General features: G+C 62.9%; 1 protein-coding gene across 1 annotated transcript in view; it reads left to right on the top strand.

Annotated features, from left to right (window-relative positions):
* Positions 1–22656, top strand: part of LOC126082095 (SCO-spondin-like) — a 43905-nt gene that overhangs the window by 2310 nt on the left and 18939 nt on the right. The window contains 53 exon segments of the mRNA XM_049894541.1: positions 891–1049; positions 1139–1218; positions 1572–1715; positions 1900–2068; positions 2399–2639; positions 2886–3030; positions 3173–3290; positions 3766–3941; positions 4011–4238; positions 4402–4567; positions 4760–4994; positions 5504–5693; positions 5779–5873; positions 6104–6360; positions 6596–6730; positions 7416–7612; positions 7739–7866; positions 8077–8186; positions 8440–8589; positions 8712–8805; positions 8884–9053; positions 9230–9463; positions 9600–9797; positions 10159–10272; positions 10988–11116; positions 11222–11313; positions 11390–11621; positions 11850–12002; positions 12148–12203; positions 12205–12286; positions 12346–12549; positions 12692–12842; positions 13331–13484; positions 13569–13623; positions 14367–14471; positions 14750–14926; positions 15015–15130; positions 15511–15652; positions 15861–16014; positions 16407–16479; positions 17147–17204; positions 17411–17560; positions 17851–17994; positions 18893–19093; positions 19192–19356; positions 20019–20198; positions 20320–20442; positions 20561–20690; positions 20831–20956; positions 21148–21239; positions 21955–22128; positions 22392–22489; positions 22491–22557. Coding sequence (XP_049750498.1) covers positions 891–1049; positions 1139–1218; positions 1572–1715; positions 1900–2068; positions 2399–2639; positions 2886–3030; positions 3173–3290; positions 3766–3941; positions 4011–4238; positions 4402–4567; positions 4760–4994; positions 5504–5693; positions 5779–5873; positions 6104–6360; positions 6596–6730; positions 7416–7612; positions 7739–7866; positions 8077–8186; positions 8440–8589; positions 8712–8805; positions 8884–9053; positions 9230–9463; positions 9600–9797; positions 10159–10272; positions 10988–11116; positions 11222–11313; positions 11390–11621; positions 11850–12002; positions 12148–12203; positions 12205–12286; positions 12346–12549; positions 12692–12842; positions 13331–13484; positions 13569–13623; positions 14367–14471; positions 14750–14926; positions 15015–15130; positions 15511–15652; positions 15861–16014; positions 16407–16479; positions 17147–17204; positions 17411–17560; positions 17851–17994; positions 18893–19093; positions 19192–19356; positions 20019–20198; positions 20320–20442; positions 20561–20690; positions 20831–20956; positions 21148–21239; positions 21955–22128; positions 22392–22489; positions 22491–22557 — 7716 coding nt within the window.

Raw genomic sequence — 22656 nt, 5'->3', positions numbered from 1 at the left:
GTGTATATGTGTGTGTGTGAGAGTGTGTGTGTAAGGTTGTCTGTGTTGTGTGTGTGAGAGGGTGTGTGCGAGGTTGTCTGTGGTGTGTGTGAGGTTGTGGTATGTGTGTGAGAGGGTGTGTGTGAGGTTGTCTGTGGTGTGCGTGTGTAAGGTTGTGTTGTGTGTGTGAGAAGGTATGTGTGAGGTTGTCTGCAGTGTGTGTGTGAGGTTGTCTACGGTGTGTGTGTGAGGTTGTCTGTGGTGTGTGTGTGAGGTTGTCTGTGGTGTGTGTGTGAGGTTGTCTGTGGTGTGTGTGTGAGAGGGTGTGTGTGAGTTTGTCTCTGGTGTATATGTGTGTGTGTGAGGGTATGTGTAAGGTTGTGTTGTGCGTGTGAGAGGGTGTGTGTGAGGTTGTCTGTGGTGTGTGTGTGAGGGTGTGTGTGAGGTTGTCTGTGGTGTGTGTGTGTGAGAGGGTGTGTGTGAGGTTGTCTGTGGTATGTGTGTGTGTTGTCTGTGGTGTGTGTGTGAGAAGGTGTGTGTGATTTGTCTCTGGTGTCTATGTGTGTGTGTGTGAGGGTGTGTGTGTGAGTGTGTGTGTGAAGATGTATGTGTAAGGTATGTCGAGTGTGTGAGGTAGTATGTGTGAGAGTGTATTTGTGTATGTGGGACTGTGAGTGTTTATGAGGTTGTGCGTGTGCGTGTGTGCGTGCGGGTGTGTGTCATCGCTGACTTGTATTTTACTCTGTCCATGAGCTTCTCAAAGAGCGCTGTGAGGGGATAGACTCTGCTTTAGTCTTAAGTGCTGAGAGCACTAGGGCTCTGAGGGCTCCGTTCCTTCTCTCTGCCCCCTGGTAGGATGGGATGGAATGGGGGGTGGTCTGCCAATGAGGTGCGAGACCTTCTTCCGGCAGGGATGAGCCTGCAGTGGCAGGGAGACTGGCTGGTGCTGTCAGGGGATCTGGGGGCCATCGTGAGGCTGGATGGGGCTGGCTCTGTGTCCATCTCCCTGGATCCTGGGCTCCGCGGGCAGACGCAAGGCCTGTGTGGGCTCTACAATGACCAGCCGGAGGGTGAGTGAGTGCAGTGTGGGTGGGGCTGGCATGGAGGCCCAGGTGGACAGATCCCAGACCCAGCACCCTGCCTCACTGCCTGTCCTCAGATGACTTTTTGGAGCCAGGTGGGAGGATGGCTGTGCTAGCTGCCACCTTTGGGAATTCCTGGAGGCTCCCCGACTCTGAGGTGAGGCAGAACCCCACCCTCAATCTCAGACCTGGATCCCCAGCTCCCGCACCCTAAGCCTCTGCTCCCCTAGGTTCGCATGGACCAGTCTCTGCCAGCCCATGGGGAGAGAGGCAGGGTCCCCAACTGCTTCTATGAATCAGGGTTGGGGGGAAGGGGAAAAGATGGGGAAGAGACAAACGAGCTCGTTGTCTGACCCCTGATGCGGGCTGATTGGGACTCTTTGCCCTCCCCTGCCCCCCCTGGGGGCCACATTGCTGCCTGCTCACCTGGGGTGTCTGGGACGCCCCGACGGGTATGTGAAGGTTGGTCATCTGCTTGATGCCCTGGTGCCTGCCCCCAATTGTTCCCAGCCTGGGTGTGTGGACGCCCCGGAGGCTGCTCCAGTCTGCAAGAGGCCCCCGGGGGGTGTGGAAGAGGCATCCCGGCTGCTGGCTGAGGCCCAGGATGTGTGCCACCTGCTCCTGGGCAGTCCTTTCAGAGAGTGCCACATTCAGGTATGAGACAGGAGGGTGAGGGAGCCAGTGGGATGGAAAGGCCTCACCCTGATGATGCTGTGTGTGACCTGGTCACTCTATCCCCTGGAGAGAAACAGCCATAAGTCCTGGTGTGACAGAGTCAGGGCCAGTGGGAGGCTCTTGGGGCCAGAGGCAAGGCATGTGCCCTCTCGCTTTGTACCAGGTGGCCCCCACCGGGTACCATGAGGCTTGTCTCTTCGCCTACTGTGCCGGGGCAGCAGACGGCAAGCAGGCGGGGCGGCGGGAGGCCGTGTGTGCCACCCTGGCAAACTATGCCCAGCACTGTGCCCAGGAGGGCATCCACATCCACTGGAGGAAGCCTGGCTTCTGTGGTATCGTCAGGCCCTTATTCCACAACCACCTCTCCTTGCCCACTTCTTGAGGGCATGGCCACCCCCAGCACCATCCCTGTGACCCCCACCCTCTCAGGCTAGCCCAGTGGTGGCCCCAGGAGGAGGTGGGTGAAGGTGGTTGCAGGTGAACACAGGTGGGCACAGGTGGGTAGAAGTAGGAGGAGGTGGATGCAGGTGGACACAAGTGGGTGAAGGTGGAAGGTGGGCAGAGATGGGAGGTCTTACGTTCCCCTACCCCACCCCTGCCTGTCCACTGAATGCCTGTGTCCTGGGGGAGAGTCCCCCAGCCTCACTCCCCCCTATCCACAGAGCGCCTGTGCCCTGGGGGCCAGCTCTACTCGGACTGCGTGTCCTCCTGCCCACCCAGCTGCTCGGCCGTTGGCGAGGGCGGGGAACGGTCCTGCCGGGAGGAGTGTGTGAGCAGCTGCGAGTGTCCGCCTGGCCTGTACTGGGATGGCACCCTCTGTGTGCCACCTGCCCAATGCCCCTGCTACCACCGGCGCCAGCGCTATGCCCCAGGGGACACCGTGTACCAGTTGTGCAACCCTTGGTGGGTCCCAGGCTTGGCCTGACCTGGGGTGGGGGGCACAGCTCCCCTCCTCAAACTACCTCCCCAACCTGGTGCCTCCCTCACAAGCCATTTCTGACCTCCCATGGCCTAGGCGATGACCCTTGTGCCCTCCACCAGATGCCTTCAGCTTGTCTGGTGTGGCCTGGTGGGGATGGGGAACAGGGCCATGGGTGGGTGGGCTGGGGCCAGGCTGGTACAAGGGTGCCCTCCACTGTGTGACTGCAGTGTGTGCCAGGATGGCCGCTGGCACTGTGCCCAGGCCCAGTGCCCGGCTCAGTGCTCTGTGGGAGCCGATGGACACTACCTCACCTTTGATGGACGGGGCTTCTCCTTCCGGGGCAGCAGAGGCTGCCGCTATGGCCTGGTGCAGGTGAGCAGAGGGCAGTGGGAGTGTATGCATGGGGGGCAGGTGACACCCCACAGAGCAAGGCTCCATGGTCAGGCCTCAGTCAGGGCCACCACAGACCTCTCCATCTCTGTCCCACCCCCATCTGCCCTCCTTCTCTGTCCAGGACCACGTGAAGGGGCAGCTGCTGATTGAGCTGGAGCATGGGGCCTGTGAGTCTGGGAGCTGCCTCCACGCCATCTTGGCCTCTCTGCAGGGGGCCCACATCCAGCTCAGCGACTCAGGTAACCTTGCTGTACCTCCCCCACGTCCACTGGGCTCCTGCCGACAGCCATCAGCCTCAGGGGTGCAGTTTGGGCCCAGGTGGCCTCTGGCACCACCCCTGTCCCCAGCCCTGTCCCCAGCTCCCTGTGTCTCTGAGCTGAACCCCAGATCCCTTTGCACAGAGCTCACAGCCTCAGCTCCCCCTCCAGTCTCTGAAGCAGACAGTTCTGTGGGGAGTCTGAGGCACCTTCTGCCTTCTCTCCAGGGGAAGGGAAGATACCACTAGGAGAGGTGCTAGGTGCCTCCCAGCACAACCAGCACCACACACAGGAGGCACGCCATATCCCTACCCCTGGGTCTGTCCCTGGTCACTCGGCCCAGCTCCCCCTGCTTTCAGACTGCATAGGGGAAGATAGAGGCAAAATGGGTGCGGAGGTGGTCTTGGGGCTGGGGGAGCTCACTAGGCCTGGTGACCTCGGGGACCTCCCATTCCAGGCGCTGTCCTGGTGGATGGGCAGGAGGTGGCCGTGCCCTGGCATGGTGCTGGGAACCTCAGCATCACCCGAGCCTCCTACAGCTTCCTGTTGCTGCGCTGGCCCGGGGCCCAGGTCCTCTGGGGTGTGTCTGACCCTGCAGCCTACATCACTCTGGAGCCCCACTATGCCTACCAGGTATGCTGGGAGGGGTGAGTGGCGGCCAGCCTAGGGGTCAGGTCTGACCGCCACACCCACTTGCCCCAGGTGCAGGGTCTGTGTGGCACCTTTACCTGGAACCAGCAAGATGACTTCCTGACCCCTGCTGGGGATGTGGAGACCAGTGTAGCTGCCTTCACCAGCAAGTTCCAGGTGGCAGGCGAGGGGAGGTGCCCCCCTGGGGACGCAGCACTACTGCATCCATGCAGCACCCACACCCAGCGCCGCCCCTTCGCGGAGGCAGCCTGCGCCGCCCTGCACAACCCAGCCTTCCAGGTAGCAGGGTAGTGCTCCTGCGTTTGTACGGGGACCTTGCCTGCCCGACCTACCTTTTTAATCATTTGGGAACTCAGGGAGCGTGGCGTCACAGGGAGGGGCAGTGGGGATCAAGGGCATGGGGGTCTGTGGAGGGGGAGCCAACCCATTTCTCCGCCCCCAGAAGTGCCATGGGCTAGTGGACAGGGAGCCATACTGGCTGCGCTGCCTGGCAGCTGTGTGTGGCTGCACTTTGGGCGAGGATTGCCTGTGCCCCCTGCTCTCAGCCTATGCCCACCGCTGTGCCCAGGAGGGCGCCCTGCAGTCCTGGAGGAGCCAGACCCTCTGCCGTGAGTGCTTCTCCGCCCAACTACAGCTCCCTCACCTGGCCCCCTTTCAGTAAAGTCTCTGGAGGACCTCCACCTGTGCAGATTGTGGGCTGCCTTCCTGTGGGGGGGGGTCCCCGGGGTGGCAAAGCTGGCCATGCCATGCCCTGACCTGTCTGTGTGCCATGCCCTGACCTGTCTGCATCCCCTGCCCAGCTGTCACATGTCCTGGTGGCCAGGAGCACCAGGAGTGTGCCCCAGCATGCGGCCGAAACTGCGGGGAGCCTGAGAACTGTGTGGGGCTGGGCGGTTGCGTGCCTGGGTGTAACTGCCCCCCAGGGCTGCTGTGGGACCCCGCAGGCCAGTGTGTGCCCCCCAGCCTGTGCCCTTGCCAGCTGGGAGCCCACCGCCATGCCCCTGGCAGCACCACTATGAAGGACTGCAGCCGCTGGTGAGGGTCTCTGCCTCTGGGTGGAGGGAAGAATTGGGGTGAAGGGGGGGGAGCTGCAAGAAAGGGGTCAGGCTGTGTTGCTCTGGGACCTCAGCATGAGCTCAGGGATGACAGTCACACTTTCAGGTCCTAGACGAACTTTCATACACACTCCTTAGATGTGGTGAAGTGGGGAGTGGGAGAGTCGATCCACTCTACAGAGCAGGAACTTTACTGGTGAGGGACTGAGCCAGACCCTGGAGCTCCTGAGGTGTGGCCCAGGCTCTGCTGAAGGCGTTACAGACTCAGGCCTGGGGTGGGTGAGGGCTATGGTGAATGCCCTTTGCTGGGCTGGGCATGGGGTGTTGGATACCTCCACCACTCCTGGAGCTGGAGAAGGGCCCTTTGGAGCCAAGGAAGGAAGAGGGACCGTCAGGGCAGGATCCCACTCAGCATCAGGGGACCTGGATGCCTGGGCTTGTGAGGCTCCCCCACATCAGACCTGACCCTGACCACTCTGACCTCCACAGCATCTGCCAGAAAAGAGGCCTCTGGAATTGCACAGCGCACCGCTGCCCCCCGCAGCAGGCATTCTGTCCCCGTGGGCTCATCCACGTCCCTGGCACCTGCCTGCTCACCTGTGACAGCCCCAGTGCCAACCACACCTGCCCCATGGGCAGCCCTGCAGGCTGTGTCTGCCCCCCGGGCACCGTGCTGCTGGTGAGGTTGGAGAGGAACCACATGGGGCTGCCCCCAGCTTCTGCCTGGCAGCCCCTTCAGCTCTCTCTCCCCCACCTCCACTCAGGACGAGCAGTGTGTGCCCACTGAGCGCTGCCCCTGCCGCCACAGCGGGCGGTGGTACCCGCCCAATGCCACCATCCAGGAAGACTGCAATGTCTGGTACACCCAAGCCCTGTGCCCTGAAGCCCTGTGACCTGTGACCCTACCTCCCAAAGTGTCATTCTCCTGAACCCCATCTTTCCCTTGGAAGAGGCTGGAGTGGTAGGAGGCATCCGGTCTGGGCAGCGAATGTGTTGGAGCCCTGGTGGGGCCAGTGGGAACCCTCCAAATCCTGGACACAGCCCAGGCCTGTCCTTGCTGACACTGCCTCTTTCCCTCCTCGCCCACAGCGTGTGCCAGGGCCGGCAGTGGCACTGCACGGGTCATCAGTGTGGGGGTCACTGCCAGGCCTCAGGCGCCCCTCACTATGTCACATTTGATGGGCTGGCGATAACCTTCCCTGGGGCCTGCGAGTACCTGCTGGTGCGGGAGGCTGCTGGCCGTTTCTCTGTGTCAGCCCAAAACCTGCCCTGTGGGGCCAGTGGCCTTGTCTGCACCAAGGCGCTGAGTCTGCAGCTGGAGGGCACCATCATACATCTGCTCCGAGGTGGCCGTGGTCCCAGAGGGTGGGCGTGGCTGGGCAGGCACAACCACAGTGCCCTTCCCTGGCCTTGGGGACCCAGATTCTGGAAGACTCCAAGAAACCGAGACCCCAAGGGGGCCCGTAGTTTGCCTGGGCTTCTGTAGCTCAAGAAGCAAAAGAAAGGCTCAGCAGAGGCTAGGGAGAGCCTTGGGGGTCTGGGTGTGCCCCTCCGCCCTTGATGCCACTTCCTCCTCCACAGGCCGGGCCGTGACAGTGAACGGGGTGCCCATCTCACCCCCCAAGATTTACACAGGCCTTGGGCTGAGCCTGCGTTACTCTGGCCTCTTCCTGGTGCTCAGGACTTGCCTGGGCCTCAGCCTGCTCTGAGATGGAGGTCAGGCCCCAGCAACCCCATCGACCCTCCCCTTGTTCCAGCACCTTGGGCTTGAGTGTTGGCCCCGACTCCCAACACCTGGCCAACTGTCTTCTGGCGGCCTCAGGGCTGGGGTGGGGGTCCCAGCAAGGCTGGCCCAGACCCTGCCTCTTCCCCTACCTCAGCCAGAGCTCCACCTGCCCTCAATCACACTCAGCTGGAGTTCCCAAGTTGTGTTTTTATAATTGTAAACGTTTTCCTTCATTGTGAAAACAATACCTGCTCACCAAAGAAACTTTTAGAATATACCAAATTTGAGAAAGAAGTGAAAATAAATCTCCTAACATCCCACCACCCAAACAGCAGTTGGCATTTTGGAAAAAATTGTGACAGAAATTAAGGGAAATGGCACAACCCTCATAAGGGCAGAGTGTGGGGAGGCCTGGGGCTGACTTTGTCCTGTCTTTGTCCTGAGTCCCCAAGACTGACTGCTTTCGGAATCTGACCACCTGGCTATAGCTAGGAGAGTAGGTGCCCACTTCTCCCCTGACCCCCAAAACACAGTTCTCCTCACTCATCACCCTGACGCCCGCAGAAAAGAGGGATCCGCCGCCAGTCTTAGGAGTATGGCTGCAGATGTGACAGCCCGCCCAGAGAAGGCCCAGGGCCGCTTCCCCAAATGCAGCCCTGCCACCTTCCGCTCCAGGCACCCGGGTGTTGGTGCACTTGCCCCCGCAGTTCCGCGGCCGCGTGGCGGGGCTGTGCGGAAACTTTGATGGAGATGCCAGCAACGACCTGAGCAGCCGCCAGGGAGTCCTGGAGCCCACGGCGGAGCTGGCCGCCCATTCCTGGCGCCTCCAGCCCCTCTGCCCAGAGCCCGGAGACATGCCGCATCCCTGCACCGTGAGGGACAACGGCAGCGGGCCAGGGACTGGGGCGGGGTGGGGGGGAGTTTCAGGGGCTCCCAGGAGCTAGGGGGCCGCTGGCTGTGCAGAGAAGCAAAGAACAACTGTGCCCCGCTCCCTGCAGGTGAATGCCCACCGCGCTGACTGGGCCCGGGCGCGCTGCGGGGTACTGCTGCATGCTGTCTTCGCAGCGTGCCACGCCGAGGTGCCTCCGCAGACGCACTACGAGCGGTGCTTGCACGAAGCCTGCGGGTGAGGAAGGGGCATCCAGCGGCCGGAGGGGATGGGGGCGGGGCTTGGACTGGGAGCTGAACCTGGGAGCCGAGGCCTGCCGGGTGGAGAGGGTGTGGGGCGTGTTCTGGGGGGTGCTGGAGCGGGTCGGGTCGGGCGGGGGCTGGGGCTGGGCTAGAGCAGGTGTCTAGGGAGCGCAGGGCTTCCTGAGCTAAGCCCCTCTCCCTCCAGCTGCGACTCTGGGGGCGACTGTGAGTGTCTCTGCTCGGCCATCGCCACCTACGCGGATGAGTGCGCTCGGCACGGACATCGCCTGCGCTGGCGCAGCCAGGAGCTCTGCCGTGAGTGCCGCCCACCTGCTCAGCTCCTGTAGCGCTTCTTTCGCCAAGTCTGCTACCACGTGCCACACACTTTACAGATAAACAAAACATGCAAAATGGCTGCCCCTGTGGAATTTGCATGTTACACATGGCCTGAGGGAGTTTCAGGGAGGGTCTGCGCTAGGTACCCCCATTGCAGGGACTGCACAGACGTCGCCTTGTGCTGGCTCCCCGGTGCCCTGACGCTCTGTGACCCAGGCCTCTTTCCCCCTAGCTGTGCAGTGCGAAGGGGGCCAGCTGTATGATGCCTGTGGCCCCACGTGTCCCCCCACCTGCCGTGACCAGGCTCCTGAGCCCAGGTGGCACTGCCAGGTGGCTGCCTGCGTGGAGGGCTGCTTCTGCCCCGAGGGAACCCTGCTGCACAGTGTGGAGATCGGGAGGGGCAAGGAGAGGGGCGGCTCAAGTGGGAGAGGGCCCAGGCCACAGTGCCAGCCTGGGTGGCAGCCTGCACGGTTTTGCTTTGAGCCCTGCCCTCTGTGACCACAGGCGAGACCTGCCTGGAGCCCGCCTCCTGCCCCTGCGAGTGGGGGGGCAGCTTCTTCCCACCGGGGGCTGTGCTGCAGAAGGACTGCGGGAACTGGTGAGTGGGGGTGCCTCAGGAGGAGCCCTCTGCCCACGGGCCCAACCCAGTGCTGACCCCCAGACGCCATGTGCTCAGCACGTGCCAGGACAGTCAGTGGCACTGCGGAAGTGGCAGTCCTCACTGTGAGGAGCCAGTGCCCAGCTGTGCAGAGGGAGAGGTCCCATGCCAGGAGAGTGGGTGCTGTGTGCCCCATGGGTGGCTCTGTGACAACCAAGACGACTGTGGTGATGGCTCCGATGAGGAGGGTGAGTGATGCAGCCTGTCCCTGTACAGTGCCCAAGTTTATTGGAGAGAAACCATCTGTCAGAAGTCAGGATTTGTGGGATTGGGCAGACGGGTAGGACATTCTGGCCTTTCCCGGTATGGGGACCTATCAGACCCTGCATCAGGGCTCTGAGTTCACCTGCTTGTCCCATGTCAGGCTGTGCCACCCCAGGCTGTGGGGAGGGGCAGTTCTCCTGCAGCTCTGGAGGATGCCTGCCTATGGCTCTGCGCTGTGATGGGCAGCACGACTGTGTGGACGGGGCAGATGAGAAGGGCTGCCCGTGCCCCCAGGAATCTCTGGCCTGTGCAGATGGGCAGTGCTTGCCCATGGCGCTGCTCTGCGATGGGCACCCCGACTGTCCAGACGCCACCGACGAGGAATCCTGTCTGGGTATGTCTTCTAGCCCTGGCTGCAGTCTGCCAACAGTGCTGGCTTCCCTTCTTCGCCAGCTTGGTCTATGGCCTGCGGAAGCTGTGAGTGGGGCACCCCACACAGTGCCCAGAAAGCATCTCCTCCCTGGCTGCAGGGCGGACGAACTGCACCTCTGGAGAGGTGTCCTGCACAGATGACAGCTGCGTGGGTGCCTTCCAGCTGTGTGACGGGGTCTGGGACTGCCCGGACAGGGCGGATGAGGGGCCCAGGCACTGCCCCCTCCCCTCTCTGCCCACGCCTCCTGCTGGGTCCCTGGAGACTGCACCAACTCCCCCGAGCGATATCGGACCTGGTAAGTGTTCTGCAGAGGGTGGCGCTAGGGGGCTGGGAGCCAGGAGGACGGAAGAGCGTCCTGGTGGGAAGTGTTTTGGGGTGGGTACTCTGGGGGTGGGCAGGGGCAGAGAAAGAACGAATGGAGGGGCCTGAAGGACATGGAGCGTCCCGTGCCCTCCCCTAAGCTGCGGGGGTCAACTGGGAATTCCTGGGCGAGGGAAGAGCTTCTGGAAGACCAACAGGGCAACAGAGTGCGGGAGCCGCAGAGTCGGGAGGGAAGACGTGGGTGCCGAGGCCAGCGGGACGCGGGAGCTCAGAGGTGGGGCGGGACCGGCCGAGGCCTGCAGCCCCCGGGCAGGGTCCGAGTTGGGTCGCTGCAGCCCTGCCCTGCGGACCCGCCGAGTTTGCTTGCGGAAGCGGTGAGTGTGTCCCGCGGGGCTGGCGCTGCGACCGAGACGAGGACTGCGCAGACGGCAGCGACGAGCGCGACTGCGGTGAGCCCCCGGCCGGCCCACCGCACTGTCCCGAGACCTCCGCCCCGCCCGCTCCGCCCCGCCCATCGCGCGCTGCCCCAGCCCCCAGTGCAGACCACCTCCCCACCCCACCCCACGCCCCGTCCGTGCGCACACCCAGCTAGAGCGCCGACCTACGCCCCCAGCTCAGGCCCTGCCCACGGAGACCCAACCCCGCCCACCGCGCAGACCCCGCCCCCAGTTCGGAGCCCGTTCCCGGCGCTGACCTCTGCCCCCGGTATAGACCTTAGTCCTAGCACTGACCCTGCTCCTCGCAGTCTTCGTCTTCTGCCTGTTCTTCCCTCCCGCTCTTTGTCCTCTGGGTGGGCGCAGGCGAGCTAGGGAGTGACTCAGATCCGGGGGCCTCAGTCTGCGCTTTGATCTTTTAAATGAAATTCCAGTTGAAAACTTTGGCCCTCCTTCCAGAGCCCGGAGAGAGAGGAGCAGGCTCTTGGCTTTGCCCACACTTGGGCAGTCATGGACAAGAGGGTGGGCAGTGGCACGGTGGGCACGTAGCTGCCCCCAGTTCCTCCCCTTCTAGACAGTCCCTGAGTCCTGTCCTCCTCCCCAGGGGGCTGTGGTCCCACCTCCTCTGCCCAGGCCTCCTTGCCCCCACGGGCCTCCGAAAGGCCTCCCCTGCCAGCCCCTCGGCCGATATGGGGCGGAGGCATCCCAGGACACCTCTTGCTGCCCACAGGACCCACCCAGCTGCCCCCATGTCCTGGCCTCTTCCCCTGTGGCTTGGCTCCGGAACTATGCCTGCCCCCAGATCGGGTTTGCGACGGGACCCAGGACTGTCCCCAGGCCGAGGACGAGCTGGGCTGTGGTGGGACCCTGTTCCTGCGGAGGCGGAGTTGGGAGGGCTGGACAGCCCGTGGTGCCTGTACTGCCCACTCCCCACCTAACTGCCTTTTCTCCCCTTGCTCCCCAGAGGGGCTTCTAGCCCTGGGAGGCCCCAACAGGACAGGGGTCCCATGCCCTGAGTACTCCTGCCCAGACGGTGCCTGTATCGGATTCCAGCTGGTGAGGCCTCAGCAGTGGGTGCAGTAGGCGGGTTGTAGACTGACTATAGGACCCTGACCCCGCCCCCCCCACCCAGGTGTGTGATGGGCGGCCAGACTGTGAATTGTCAGGGGGCACAGGGCCCTCCCCAGAAGAGCAGGGTTGTGGGAGCTGGGGCCCCTGGAGCCCATGGGCAGCGTGCAGCCAGACGTGCGGGCCTGGGGTGCAGGGCCGGAGTCGCCACTGCTCCCCTGCTAGCCCCCTGGTGCTGCAGCACTGCCCCGGCACAGAGCACCAGTCTCAGGCCTGCTTCTTTGCAGCCTGCCCAGGTGAGCGGCCTGGGGCACCTGGGGGGGGGGGCGGCCCTAGGAAGATGGGCGGCCTGGAGAAGGGGCCTGGAAAGGGTGCTTGGAGGGAAGGGGGCCTGGAGGAGAAGGGCCTGGAGAAACAGGGCCTGGAGAGAGAGGACCTGGAGAGGAGGGTCTTAGAGGGAGAGGCAAAGGAGGCCAGGGTCCCTCAGCCCTGCTGCCCGCCCACCGCCCGCCTCGTCCTTCCAGTGGATGGGGAGTGGAACCCCTGGTCGGCCTGGTCGCCCTGCCTCGAGCCCTGTGGGGGCACCACAACCCGGCAGCGAGGGTGCCGCCCACCCCAGAATGGGGGAAGGAGCTGTGCCACGCTGCCTGGTGGCCCTCATAGCACCCGCGAGACCAGTGAGTGCTGGGGCGGGGGCAGAGAGTGTGTGTACAGGCTGTGCAGGCTGAGAGGTGGAGGCAGCTGTGTGTGTACAGGCTGCAGGGTGGGAGATGGGGGGAGTGGGGGACCTGTCTTGGGTGACCCATTCCAGATTCTGCTCAGAGCCCTGCACTCAGGATGGCTGTCCCAATGCCACCTGCCCTGGGGAGCTGGTGCTCTGGACCCTGCACCCCCTGCGACTTGACGTGCGAGGACGTCTCCAGCCAGGCCTCATGCCCCACTGACCAGCCCTGCTGCCCAGGTGAAACCCGGCCAGGAGTAGCAGCAGGGCTGGCTGTGGGTGGTGCTTGGGGACAGGAGCCTCACCCTGGGCCTCCCCAGGCTGCTGGTGCCCCAAGGGGCAGTTGCTGGGCAGCGAAGGGCAGTGTGTGTGGCCCTGGCACTGCCCCTGCCTTGTGGACGGCACCCGCTACTGGCCTGGCCAACGCATTGAGGCCAACTGCCAGCTCTGCATCTGCCAAGATGGGCGGCCCCGGCGCTGCCGGCCCAACCCGCACTGCAGTGGTGAGCCCCTTGGCCCTTCCCTGGGGTCATGGCCCCCTCCTAGACCACCTGGCCAGGCATCCTCCCCTCCTCCAGGCCATGACCCTGACTCCAGGTACTCTGCCTTGGTGGCCCCAGCACCTGACCTTTGGCCTTCCCTCAGTGGACTGTGGCTGGTCGTCCTGGTCCCCCTGGGCTGAGTGTCTGGGCCCCTGTGGGAGTCACAGCATCCAGTGGGCCTTTCGAAGCCCCAACAATCCCCACTTCTCCGGCCGTGGCAGTCAGTGCCGGGACATTCACCGCAAGGCCCGAAGGTACTGTTCCCACCTGCAGGGACCCAAGCCTCACCACCAGCCCCCAGATAGGGAGCTTCTTTCTGGGTTTTCACCCACACCTGGGCCTGATGCCCGCAACATCTTTGGGGAGCCCACCTTCTCCTACTTCAGTTTAATGCCTCTGGGCCCAAGTGGAGGGTAGAGGGAGCCCACAGATGCAGTGATGGTGGCAGAGACCAGGGACAAATATGGGGCAGGTGTGGTTCCCTGCCTGTGCCCTGGCATACCTGCGTGATGCTCGTCAGAGCCATAGCAGCATCTGCCACCCAGGCCACTAGGACTGGCTTCACTGAATGGGGGAGTTGTGCAGATAGCCCCTCTTTTGGACCAATTTCATTTCTTGGGGGGCAGGTGTGGGATGGGGTTATAGAGTGACTCTTCGTAAGCCCCTCAGTCCCTGACAGAGTCCTGGATATGGGGGAGCAGTGCTTGGGCAAGCCTGCTCACCAGGCCAGGACCCTTCCCAGATGCCAGACGGAGCCCTGTGCAGAGTGTGGATGGCAGGGTCAGGCTTTTCGCGCTGGGCAACGCTGGCGTGGGGGCCCGTGTGAGGTGTGCCAGTGTCTGCACAACCGCACCGTGCACTGCTCCCTTTACTGCCCCCTGGGCAGCTGCCCCCAGGTAAGGGGTGGGCCATGGCAGGGGTGCAGGGGGGGCCACAGGCCTGCCGGGCTCAGGACACACTCCTGACTCCTGGGCCCACAGGGCTGGTTCCTGGTGGAGGGAGTGGGAGCGGCGTGCTGCCACTGCATCCTGTCCGGTGAGTGGGTCTAGGGGATGGCAGAGGAGCCCCAAAGGGAGGAGGACGGGGGACTGAGAGGGAGCAGGAGGGGAGCATTGGGGGTTCTGAGGGCCAGTGCCCCAGACTCAGGGAGGCAAGGAATGGGCCCCCCAGTGGGAGTGGTTCTGGTTGAGCAGCCATGTGGATGTCCTACTTCGCTGCCCCCAGGCACTCTGCCCTCTGGTTCTCCTGGGGCTCCCCTGTCCCCCTCAGAGCAGACAAGGCATTGCTGGACTTTCTCAAGAGCATCTTTACTGGAAACTGAGTTATCGTTGAAGCAGGAAAAGGCTCAAAAATGGATGTATTTATGGGCCTGAAAGTGCACCCCCAGGCCACAATTCCTTCCCCTCACCCCTCTCTGCTGAGATTAGGACAGACCAACATAGACCATGGTGCAAGTTGCTGACTACACAAGAGCATGGCAGTTTTCCTTCTCCAAACCCCAGGCCCACTGTGCTTCCACCCAGAGGCTCGCAGACCTGCCCTATTAGTCTCACAGCCATGGATCAGGGAGGCAGCTGCTTGGGTCCAGCCCTGAGGTGGCTTCAGACAGGCAGTTTTCTTCTGTTCTCTAAATGTTCAATGAGACTGAAAACCCCAACTCACACTAGGGAGGAGGGGGCTTTCCTGCTGGGGGTTGTTCTCAGGCCCCCGCCCCCCAAAGTCATGGGACAGGAAGTGCTCCAAGAAGTGGGGGAGCCCATCTGTGTCTCCCCACACAGGAGAGAACCAGACAGCCCACCCCATGGCCACTCCGGCCCCTGCTCCTGCCCCCAGCCCCCAGATTGGACCCCCTCTGGCCACCTACCTTCTGCCTCCACCAGGAGGTAAGGGGATATGCTGTTGGCCCGGGAGAGAGACTGCCCAGCCCTGGAGAGGAAGCAGGACAGCTGGGTCTGTCCCTTGTGTTGGTGGGGGAGTGGGCGCCCTGCCAGTATGGACTCTAGCCATTCTTCAGTTGCTTTCCCACCTCTACCCTTGGACCCTCCTTCTGTCCTGGGCTAAGGTCAGCTGTTTGGGGCCCTCAAATCCCCAGCTTCCCCTATGGTTCCTGACTGTTCAACAGGCTCTGCCCCTACTCAGCCCCTCCCTTTCCTGCACCCAGACCCCTGCTATTCCCCCATGGGGATCCTGCATGCTGTGTCCCAGCTGTCGGAGCACCCGGCCTGGGCTGCCTCTCTGGGGGCTCCCACCGAGGGAAGCCACGGGGAGGCCCACCCTGGGCCACACACCCCACCCACCTTACTGCAGCTGGACCTGAGGCAGCCCAGGAACCTCACTGGTCAGTGCAGGCGGGGTAGGGGCCAGACGGTGGGTGGGGACAGGGGAGCAGACTGCTCCCTCAGCTCTGACCCTGCCCTGCCTCCCAGGCCTCCTTGTGCAGGCCACCGGGGATGGCTCCAGCTTCTCACTGCAGTTCAGCAGCGACGGCCTCCAATGGCACGAAGACGGTGAACTCCTGCGTGGCCCTCTGCTCCCACCCCAGGTACCGCCTGTGGAGGCCCTCACGCCCCTGGGAGCCCACAGTCCTTGGAGGGTTTGGGGCCTCTGTCAGGTGCGGGGAGTGGGTGGGTGATGTCGGGTTAGCGTGGAGGGAGCCCGGGAGGCCCCTGAGCCCCTGGGGTTTGCACTCTAACTGGGCAGAAGGCCTCAGGAAGCAATCTGAGCCAGGCCTGGACACTCCTTGTCCCCTTGGGGAGTTTGGCAGGACCAGAAGCCCGCAGCCACCAGAGGCCCAGAAGGCTGGTGCTAGGGCAAGAGCTCTGGGGACTTGCAGGGTGGGGCCAGTCGGGGGCTTGGGTGGGTGGAGGGAGGAGACCCGAAAAGCAGGGTTCGGTTCAGCCAGCGACAGCCCTATACCTGCAGGCCTCCCCTGGGAGCTGGGACGGCCTGAGCCCAGCGGTGCAGATCTTTGGCCGGATGGTGCAGGCTCGGTACGTGCGGGTCCGGTTCCGGGGTCCCCACGACAGCGCCTTTCTGAGGGTGGAGCTGCTGGGCTGTAGGCCAGGTACCGACATGGAGCGGGGCGGGGGGGAGGTTCCGGAGTGGTTGTGAGCCAGGTAGGGATGGGGCTGGGCAGAGCTGTGAGCCAGGTAGAGGCGGGGCTGGGGAGTTCAGGTGGGGCTGTAGCTAGTTATAGGTGGGGCTAGGAGACCCGGAGCAGGGGGACCAGTTGGGGCGGGCAGGAGCCTTCACAGTCCCGCTCCCCACCCCAGCATCCTCGCCAAGGGCCTCCCCTTGCCCGGGAGCTGTGCCCCGCTGTGCCAGCAGTGAGTGTGCCTGGAGTGGGGCTGCTTGTGATGGCACGGAGGACTGTGCAGATGGCTCCAATGAAGAGGGCTGCGAACTTCTGTCCACCCGCGCCAGCAGGTCTGCGAGTTGCCCCCACCGCTCGCACTCTTAGCTGAGGAAGGAGCCCTCTGGGCGCACACTGCCTGCACCCCAAGGCGCCCTGGTCCTGCATGCACATTCCATACCTTTGTTGAGGGTCTAGAGACCAAGGGCTCCGAGTCTCATCCTGGGCCAGCAGCTTCAGCATCACCTGTAGCTTGCCGAAAATTAAGATTCTCGGGCTCCACCCCCACCTGCCAAAGCAGGGCTCTGTGGGTGGGACTCAGCAGACTGGTGATTCTGATAGCCCTGGAGAACCCCTCCTGAACGCTCCTCCCCAGGGCTCAGCTGGGAGAACACTGACCTCCTGCCTGGTGGGGGCTCTGAGCCTGGGGGAGCCCTAGAGCGCTCTTGGTTCTTTCCCTTCCCAGGGTGCATCCCGCAGCGAGGACCCCAGGCCCCTCCTCCACCCAGCCCCTGCAGCTGGTCACGCAGCATGGGGAGGTGAGCGAGACAGGGGGAGGCCCAGGCAGATACGGAGTGGGGGCCACCAGCATCACCACCTCCGCTCTGCCCCAGCCCCCTGCATGAACCCCCCCTTCACTTGTCCTTGTTCACGGGTATGCTGAGCCTCTTGGGGCCCAGAGAAGGGAGGTGCACTGGTCTGGAAGGTTTGGGAGACAAGAGGCCCACCCTGGGCATAGGGTCATGCCCACAGACACCAGTACATGGGCACTGGGGGGAGGGGCTTCCTGAGGGGGAGGGCTAGGCTTGAGGGACGGGGGCCTGTAGGTGAAGAAGAGCGGATAGGGAATGAACAAAGCATCCAGCACATACGTGAGCGTGAGTGTGCATGAAAGTGAGTGAGTCGAGTGTGTGTGTGTTAGTGTGTGAATGTGAATGAGTGAATGTGTATGTGAGGATGTCTATGTGAATGGGTATGGATGTATGTCAGCAAGCATGCGTGCCTGTGTGAGGGTGTGTGTGTGTCTGAGCGAGTGTCTCTGAATGTGTGAACAATGAGGATGTATGTGAATGAACCCAGTCCCTGGCTCAGCTCTGCCCTGGGCTTGGGAAGGAGCAGGTGGATGAGGGAGAGGGACGGGGGGAGGGTGCAGGGGGCGGCCGACATGGGAGGCACCCATCTGGGCAGAGTCCTCTCCTCTCACAGAGTCTGGCAGGGACTGAGCTCTGGCACCCCGAGCAAGGGTCCCCAGAACCCCCGACAGGTATGTGCGCTGGCTCCAGGCCTCCTTCCCAAGCCCCATCCCTGTCCACAAGTCTGAGCTTCTGGTCCTCTGACCTGTGACCTCCTCCTGCGGCGAGGTGCGCCACCCAGGAAGGAGTCAAGGAGTCACCTCTTGTGGGAGGGGACCCCATGGTCCTCACCCTGCCCTTGTGCCCACGGAGAAGAGGCCAGCGGGTCCTCTCCCAGCCTCCAAATCTCCTCATCCGAGTTCTGGAGAGTCCATGCCACCAGTGGCCACCACCCCCACACCCCAGCCAGAGGTCAGGATACTGCAACCAGATATGGTAGCTGTTACGGGGCGCTCTCCCCACGAGATGGCTACAGTGGCCCCCACCGGTAAGATTTCATAGCCTTGTGCCTGCACAGCCTGTTTGATCCCAACAGGGACCCTGTGGGGGCAGCCCCAGAGGGTCCCCTTACAGACCAGGGGTGGCCTTGGGGGATCCGTTTCCCTCATAGGCCAGGGGCAGGCTTCAAGGGTTCCCTTAGAGAAGAGGAGCCGCCCCCGGGAGGGGTGTTAGTTCTGCTCCAGACCACATGGCCCAGGACTGGGTTATTGGTGGGACCAGGCCAGGTTCTAGGTGGGGTGGGAGTGGCACCCGCCGACCATGCAGTGGTGCCCACAGGCCCAAGTGTGTGCCCAGGGCCCTTCCTGCCCACACAGTGTGGCCCAGGGCAGGTGGGCTGCATAGTGCTGGGCTGCGTGGAGCCTGAGCAGCTGTGCGATGGGCAGGAAGAGTGTCTGGATGGCTCTGATGAGTGGTGCTGTGGTGAACAAGGCAGGTGTCTATTGTATGCTGTGGTGCCAGAGGGTCTTAGGCTTGGGGAGTCACTAGTACCCACTTCTGGCTCCATGGGAAGGGCCTGGAGAGGCTTCAGGTGGCAGAGAGTAGAGAGATAAGAGCTGGGAAAACAACAGGGGTGTGTGTTTGGGGGACAGTGAAGAGGGGGTGGGATAGGCCATCTGTCTATCCATCTGTCCATCCACCCATTAATCTGTCCATCTGTCCATCCATCTATTCTTCCATACGTCCATCCATTAATCTGTCCATCAGTCAACCCATTCATTCATTAATCTATCCACCCATTCATCCATCCCTCCATCCATTCATCTGTCTGTCCATCCACCAATCCATCATCCATTTATCCATCCATTCATTAATCTGTCCATCCATCCATTAACCTGTCCATCATCTGTCCATCCATCTACCTATCTGTCCATCCATTCAACTGTCCATCCATCCATTAATCTGTTCGTTCATCTGCCCATTAGTCCATCTATCTGTCCTTACATCTGACTGACCATCCGTCCGTCCATCCGTCCGTCCGTCCGTCCGTCCGTCCGTCCGTCCGTCCGTCCGTCCGTCCATCCATCCATCCAGTGAAAGAAGAATGCTGTGCTCAAGGCCCATGGCATAGTCTTCCAATCAGGAAAAATCAAAGGAAGGGCCAGGGCACGAGAAGTCGACTGCTCTTATGGCCACTCCAGCCTCTCTGACACCCCAAGGGCCTTTGACCTGCAGAGAGACTACGTAAGAGGCTGTATGCTCTCTGCCTTAAGCAGGGGGAAGCCGGGCAGCACTCAGCATTGCAGTAGGGAGGCCAGGCCACGGGTCAGCTCGCTATATCCCTCTGAGCCTGGGGTGGAGGAGCCCGCCTGTCCCCCAGCCAGGAATAACAACTCCTTCTCCCTTGCCCCCCGGGCAGCGAGCACTGTGCCCTTCTTGGTGTCCACAATAGCCCTGCCTGGGCTGCCAGCCACCTGCTCTCCACAACAGCTGCACTGTGGTAGTGGGGAATGCCTTCCTGCCCCACGGCGCTGTGACCTGCGGCCGGATTGCCAGGACGGCTCTGATGAGCGTGACTGTGGTATACACACAGACCCCAGGGCCTGCCTGCCACTGGCTGCCCTAGCGCTAACCTGACCCCTGACCCTGACCCCTGACTTATGCTATCCTGCCCTGCAGTGGACTGTGTGCTGGCACCCTGGTCTGGCTGGAGCAGCTGCAGCCAAAGCTGTGGACCTGGCCTTGCCGTCCAGCACCGGCAGCCGCTTCGGCCTCCCCTGCCTGGGGGCAGCTGCCCACTTGACCGAGTCCGAAGTCGGTGCTGCTTCCTTCGGGCCTGCCCAGGTGGGCCAGCCCCAGCCCTCTCCAGTGACAGGGCCCTGCACTCCCTTGGGGATCCCAGGACGTCAGGAGTGCAGTTCCTCCTGCTGTCACAGCCAGTGGCCAGCAAAGGCCATCAGGATCCTCTGCCCGGCCCCTCCTTCTGCCCAAGTGGCCCTGGGTGGAGCCTGTACCCTGGGAACTATAGCAATCCGCCTCAGAAGGTGCTCTAAGGATACAAGTATGAGATAGGTGCAGGTGTGCAGCTAGTCTCTACGGGCCCAAGGACCATCCCCACCCGGGCTTTGCATGGCAGCAAGGGGTTTTCCACCTTGGGGTGGCTCTTCAGCCCAAATCTCATGTCCTAGTTTTAGCCTGGTGGGGCTGTTTCACTTCCACTCCCAGCCGCCAGGGGTGCCCTGCGCCACAATTTCCATGGCCCCAGATCCTCCCAGGGACCTAGAGGCGCACTGATCTTCCCTGGGCACATACTACCTGTGGGAAGTTCCCTAGGAAAAAGAACTCTGGAATTCCCCCTGAGTGCTGCCTTGCTGGCACCACCCAGCCAGGGCCTAGGGGCAGTGTCCTCTCTGGCTGCCCACCTGCTCTTCCATTCCAGCAAAGTCCTGTCTCCTGGTTTCCACCTGGAGACCTCCTGGTTCCTCTGCATTCTTCCTTCCCTGCAGTGGCTGGGGCATGGGCTGTGTGGGAGGCCTGGGGGCCCTGCAGCGTTTCCTGTGGGGGTGGCCATCAGAGTCGAAAGAGGAGCTGTAAGGACCCCCCACCCAAGAACAGTGGTGCCCCTTGCCCAGGGCTCTCCCAGGAGAGTGCACCCTGCAACTTGCAGCCCTGTGGAGGTGGTACCGGTAAGAGGCTGGGGGCTGGGCTGGGGGGGGCATCCAAGGAGGAAGTCTGTAGGGTGGGCAGTTGGGGTAGTCCCTTTGCCTCTCGTGCCCCACCCCCCCAACCTGGTGCTGTGTCCCCCAGACTGTGGCCTGGGCCGCGTACATGTGAGTGCTGAGCTGTGCCATAAGGGGCTGGTGCCCTTGTGCCCACCCTCCTGCCTGGACCCTGAGGCCAACAGAAGTTGCAGTGGGCACTGTCTGGAGGGTGAGGCTGACCAGCAAGGGGGGACCATGGATAGAACACTAGGGGGAGCAGGGGACACTAATGGAACTTGTCCCCCGCCTTCCCTCCTCACCTGGAGCTGAGTACCACCAACCCCCAGGATGCCGCTGCCCACCTGGGCTGCTCCTGCACTACGAGAACTGCCTACCCCTCTCCCAGTGCCCTTGCCTTGTGGGTAAGGAGCTGAAGCCCCCGGGTGAGCGCTTTCTGCTGGACAACTGCAGCTGGTGGTGAGGGCACACCCTGCCCACTAGCACACCCTCGGCAGAGGCAGTCTGGGGAGGCTGTGAGGCCTTGGAGTTCTGGGTGGGCCTTCGACCTGGTCTCCAGTCTCCAAGCCTGACCTCATTCCGTCCCCTACCCTCTGCAGCGTCTGTGAGGAGGGGGCTCTGCGATGTGAATCGAGGAGCTGTCCTGTGCCTTGTGGCTGGTCAGCCTGGTCCCCCTGGGGCCCCTGTGACCGCTCTTGTGGCTCTGGAGTGAGGGCCAGGTTCAGGTGTGTATGGGCAGAGAGGGAGGGAAAGAGAGAGGTTGGGGATTGAGGAGTAAGCAAGGGAAGGGGACAGTGGAGGAGTCTAGCCATGCAGGCAGGTCTGAGGGGCAGGGGTAGCTGGGGCATGGAGGGCAGAGGAGGCAGGGGTGGGGTTGGGAAACAGGAGCATGGGTTCCCATGCTGCCTTTCCCCAGGTCTCCCTCCAACCCTCCAGCCACCGCTGGGGGTGTTCCGTGCGAAGGGGACAGCCAGGAACTGCAGGCCTGCCACACGGGGTGTGGGACAGGTATAGCTATGGCAGGGGCAGGGAAGAAGGCGGGGGTAGGGGGGAGTGGGGGACGTAAGTGGGGCCTCCACCCCTTCCCTTCCATTTTCTTTCAAACCAAACTCAGGAACCCGGGGGACTGGACCACGCTGATCGTCCCAGTCAGGAAGCGGGAGTCAGGGTGGCCTCCCCAGTCTGGAGATGCAGGCCTAGAGCTGGCCTCAGTAGAATGGGCTTTGACGTGGTGAAGGGGGAGGGCGGAGGCCTGGCGCAGGTGCGTGACTCCTCCCACCTAGAGAGGCGGGGCCGCAGCGTGGGGCAGTGGTGGAGAATCCTGGAGCTGGAGCAGGGGGCACGCATGGGCCCACGGGGTGTGTGTGCCGGGGAAGACTTGCAGATGAACTGAAGGCGTGCCCTTGGTGACTGAGGATAGTGTTTGGAAGCGTCTAGATATGAGGACAGACAGTGGGCATGTCGGATTGGACTAGCCAGCAAGGCCTGTGGACTGAAGTGTGGAGAGAGCGTGGGAACAGGCCCAGAGCTGGGGTGGGAATCTCAGTGAGTGGAGTGGGAGCAGAGACTGCTGTGAGCCTCCCCAGTACCATGCTTCGTCCTCATTAGCACTTCCCTGACCCCTGGCTTCCCAGATCTTATCCTGCGATCTCTGGTTCCCCAATACTCAGCCCAGCCAGGGCCCCGCTGCAATAGGCCTGTCCCTCCCACCACCCCCCTCCAGAGGTACTGGGCTGGACGTCCTGGACGCTGTGGTCGCCCTGCAATCGGAGCTGCCTTACCCCTGGGGGGGGCCCGGGGTGGCGACGTCGTTCCCGACTCTGCTCCAGTCCCGGGCACGCCTCCTGCACCGGAGAGGGCACTCAGGAGGAGCCCTGCAGCCCCCCTATGTGTCCAGGTGTGCCTCTGTCGGTCCCGTGCAGCACTGGTGGGGAGAGAATGACCCCTGGGGCGGTTCTGTACACGTGGGGAGGGACTGGAGTGGGCCTGGCCTTTGTGCTTAAGCTTCCCTCCCCCAGCCGTCCCCGGGACAGCCAGTCCAGGTTAAGGGGCAGCCTAAAGGAATGTTTAAGACCATTTTGGGGCTCTGAGAATCCAGGCAAGGCCCCAGCTCTCGGCCCGCCGGCCCCACGGCGCTTTCCCCTGCCCCCTCCCTGATAGTACCAAGCGCCTGGGGTCCGTGGGTTCCCTGGTCGGCTTGCTCAGTTCCCTGTGACGGAGGCATCCAGACACGTGGGCGCAGCTGTTCTGGCCCAGCCCCCCGGGGACCCAGAGTGCCGGGGACCCCACAGCCAGACCCGGGACTGCAACACGCAGCCCTGCACAGGTATCGGCGCCTCCTGGCCCTCAGGCTGACTCCTCCATCCTTCCCACTGTGGTGTCAGCACCCTCACCCCACCCCGCCCCCCAAGCCTAACTTGCCTTC

Source organism: Elephas maximus, chromosome 8, assembly GCF_024166365.1.
Source record: "Elephas maximus indicus isolate mEleMax1 chromosome 8, mEleMax1 primary haplotype, whole genome shotgun sequence".
Lineage (NCBI taxonomy): Eukaryota > Metazoa > Chordata > Mammalia > Proboscidea > Elephantidae > Elephas > Elephas maximus.
This window is presented reverse-complemented; position numbering and strand designations above follow the sequence as displayed.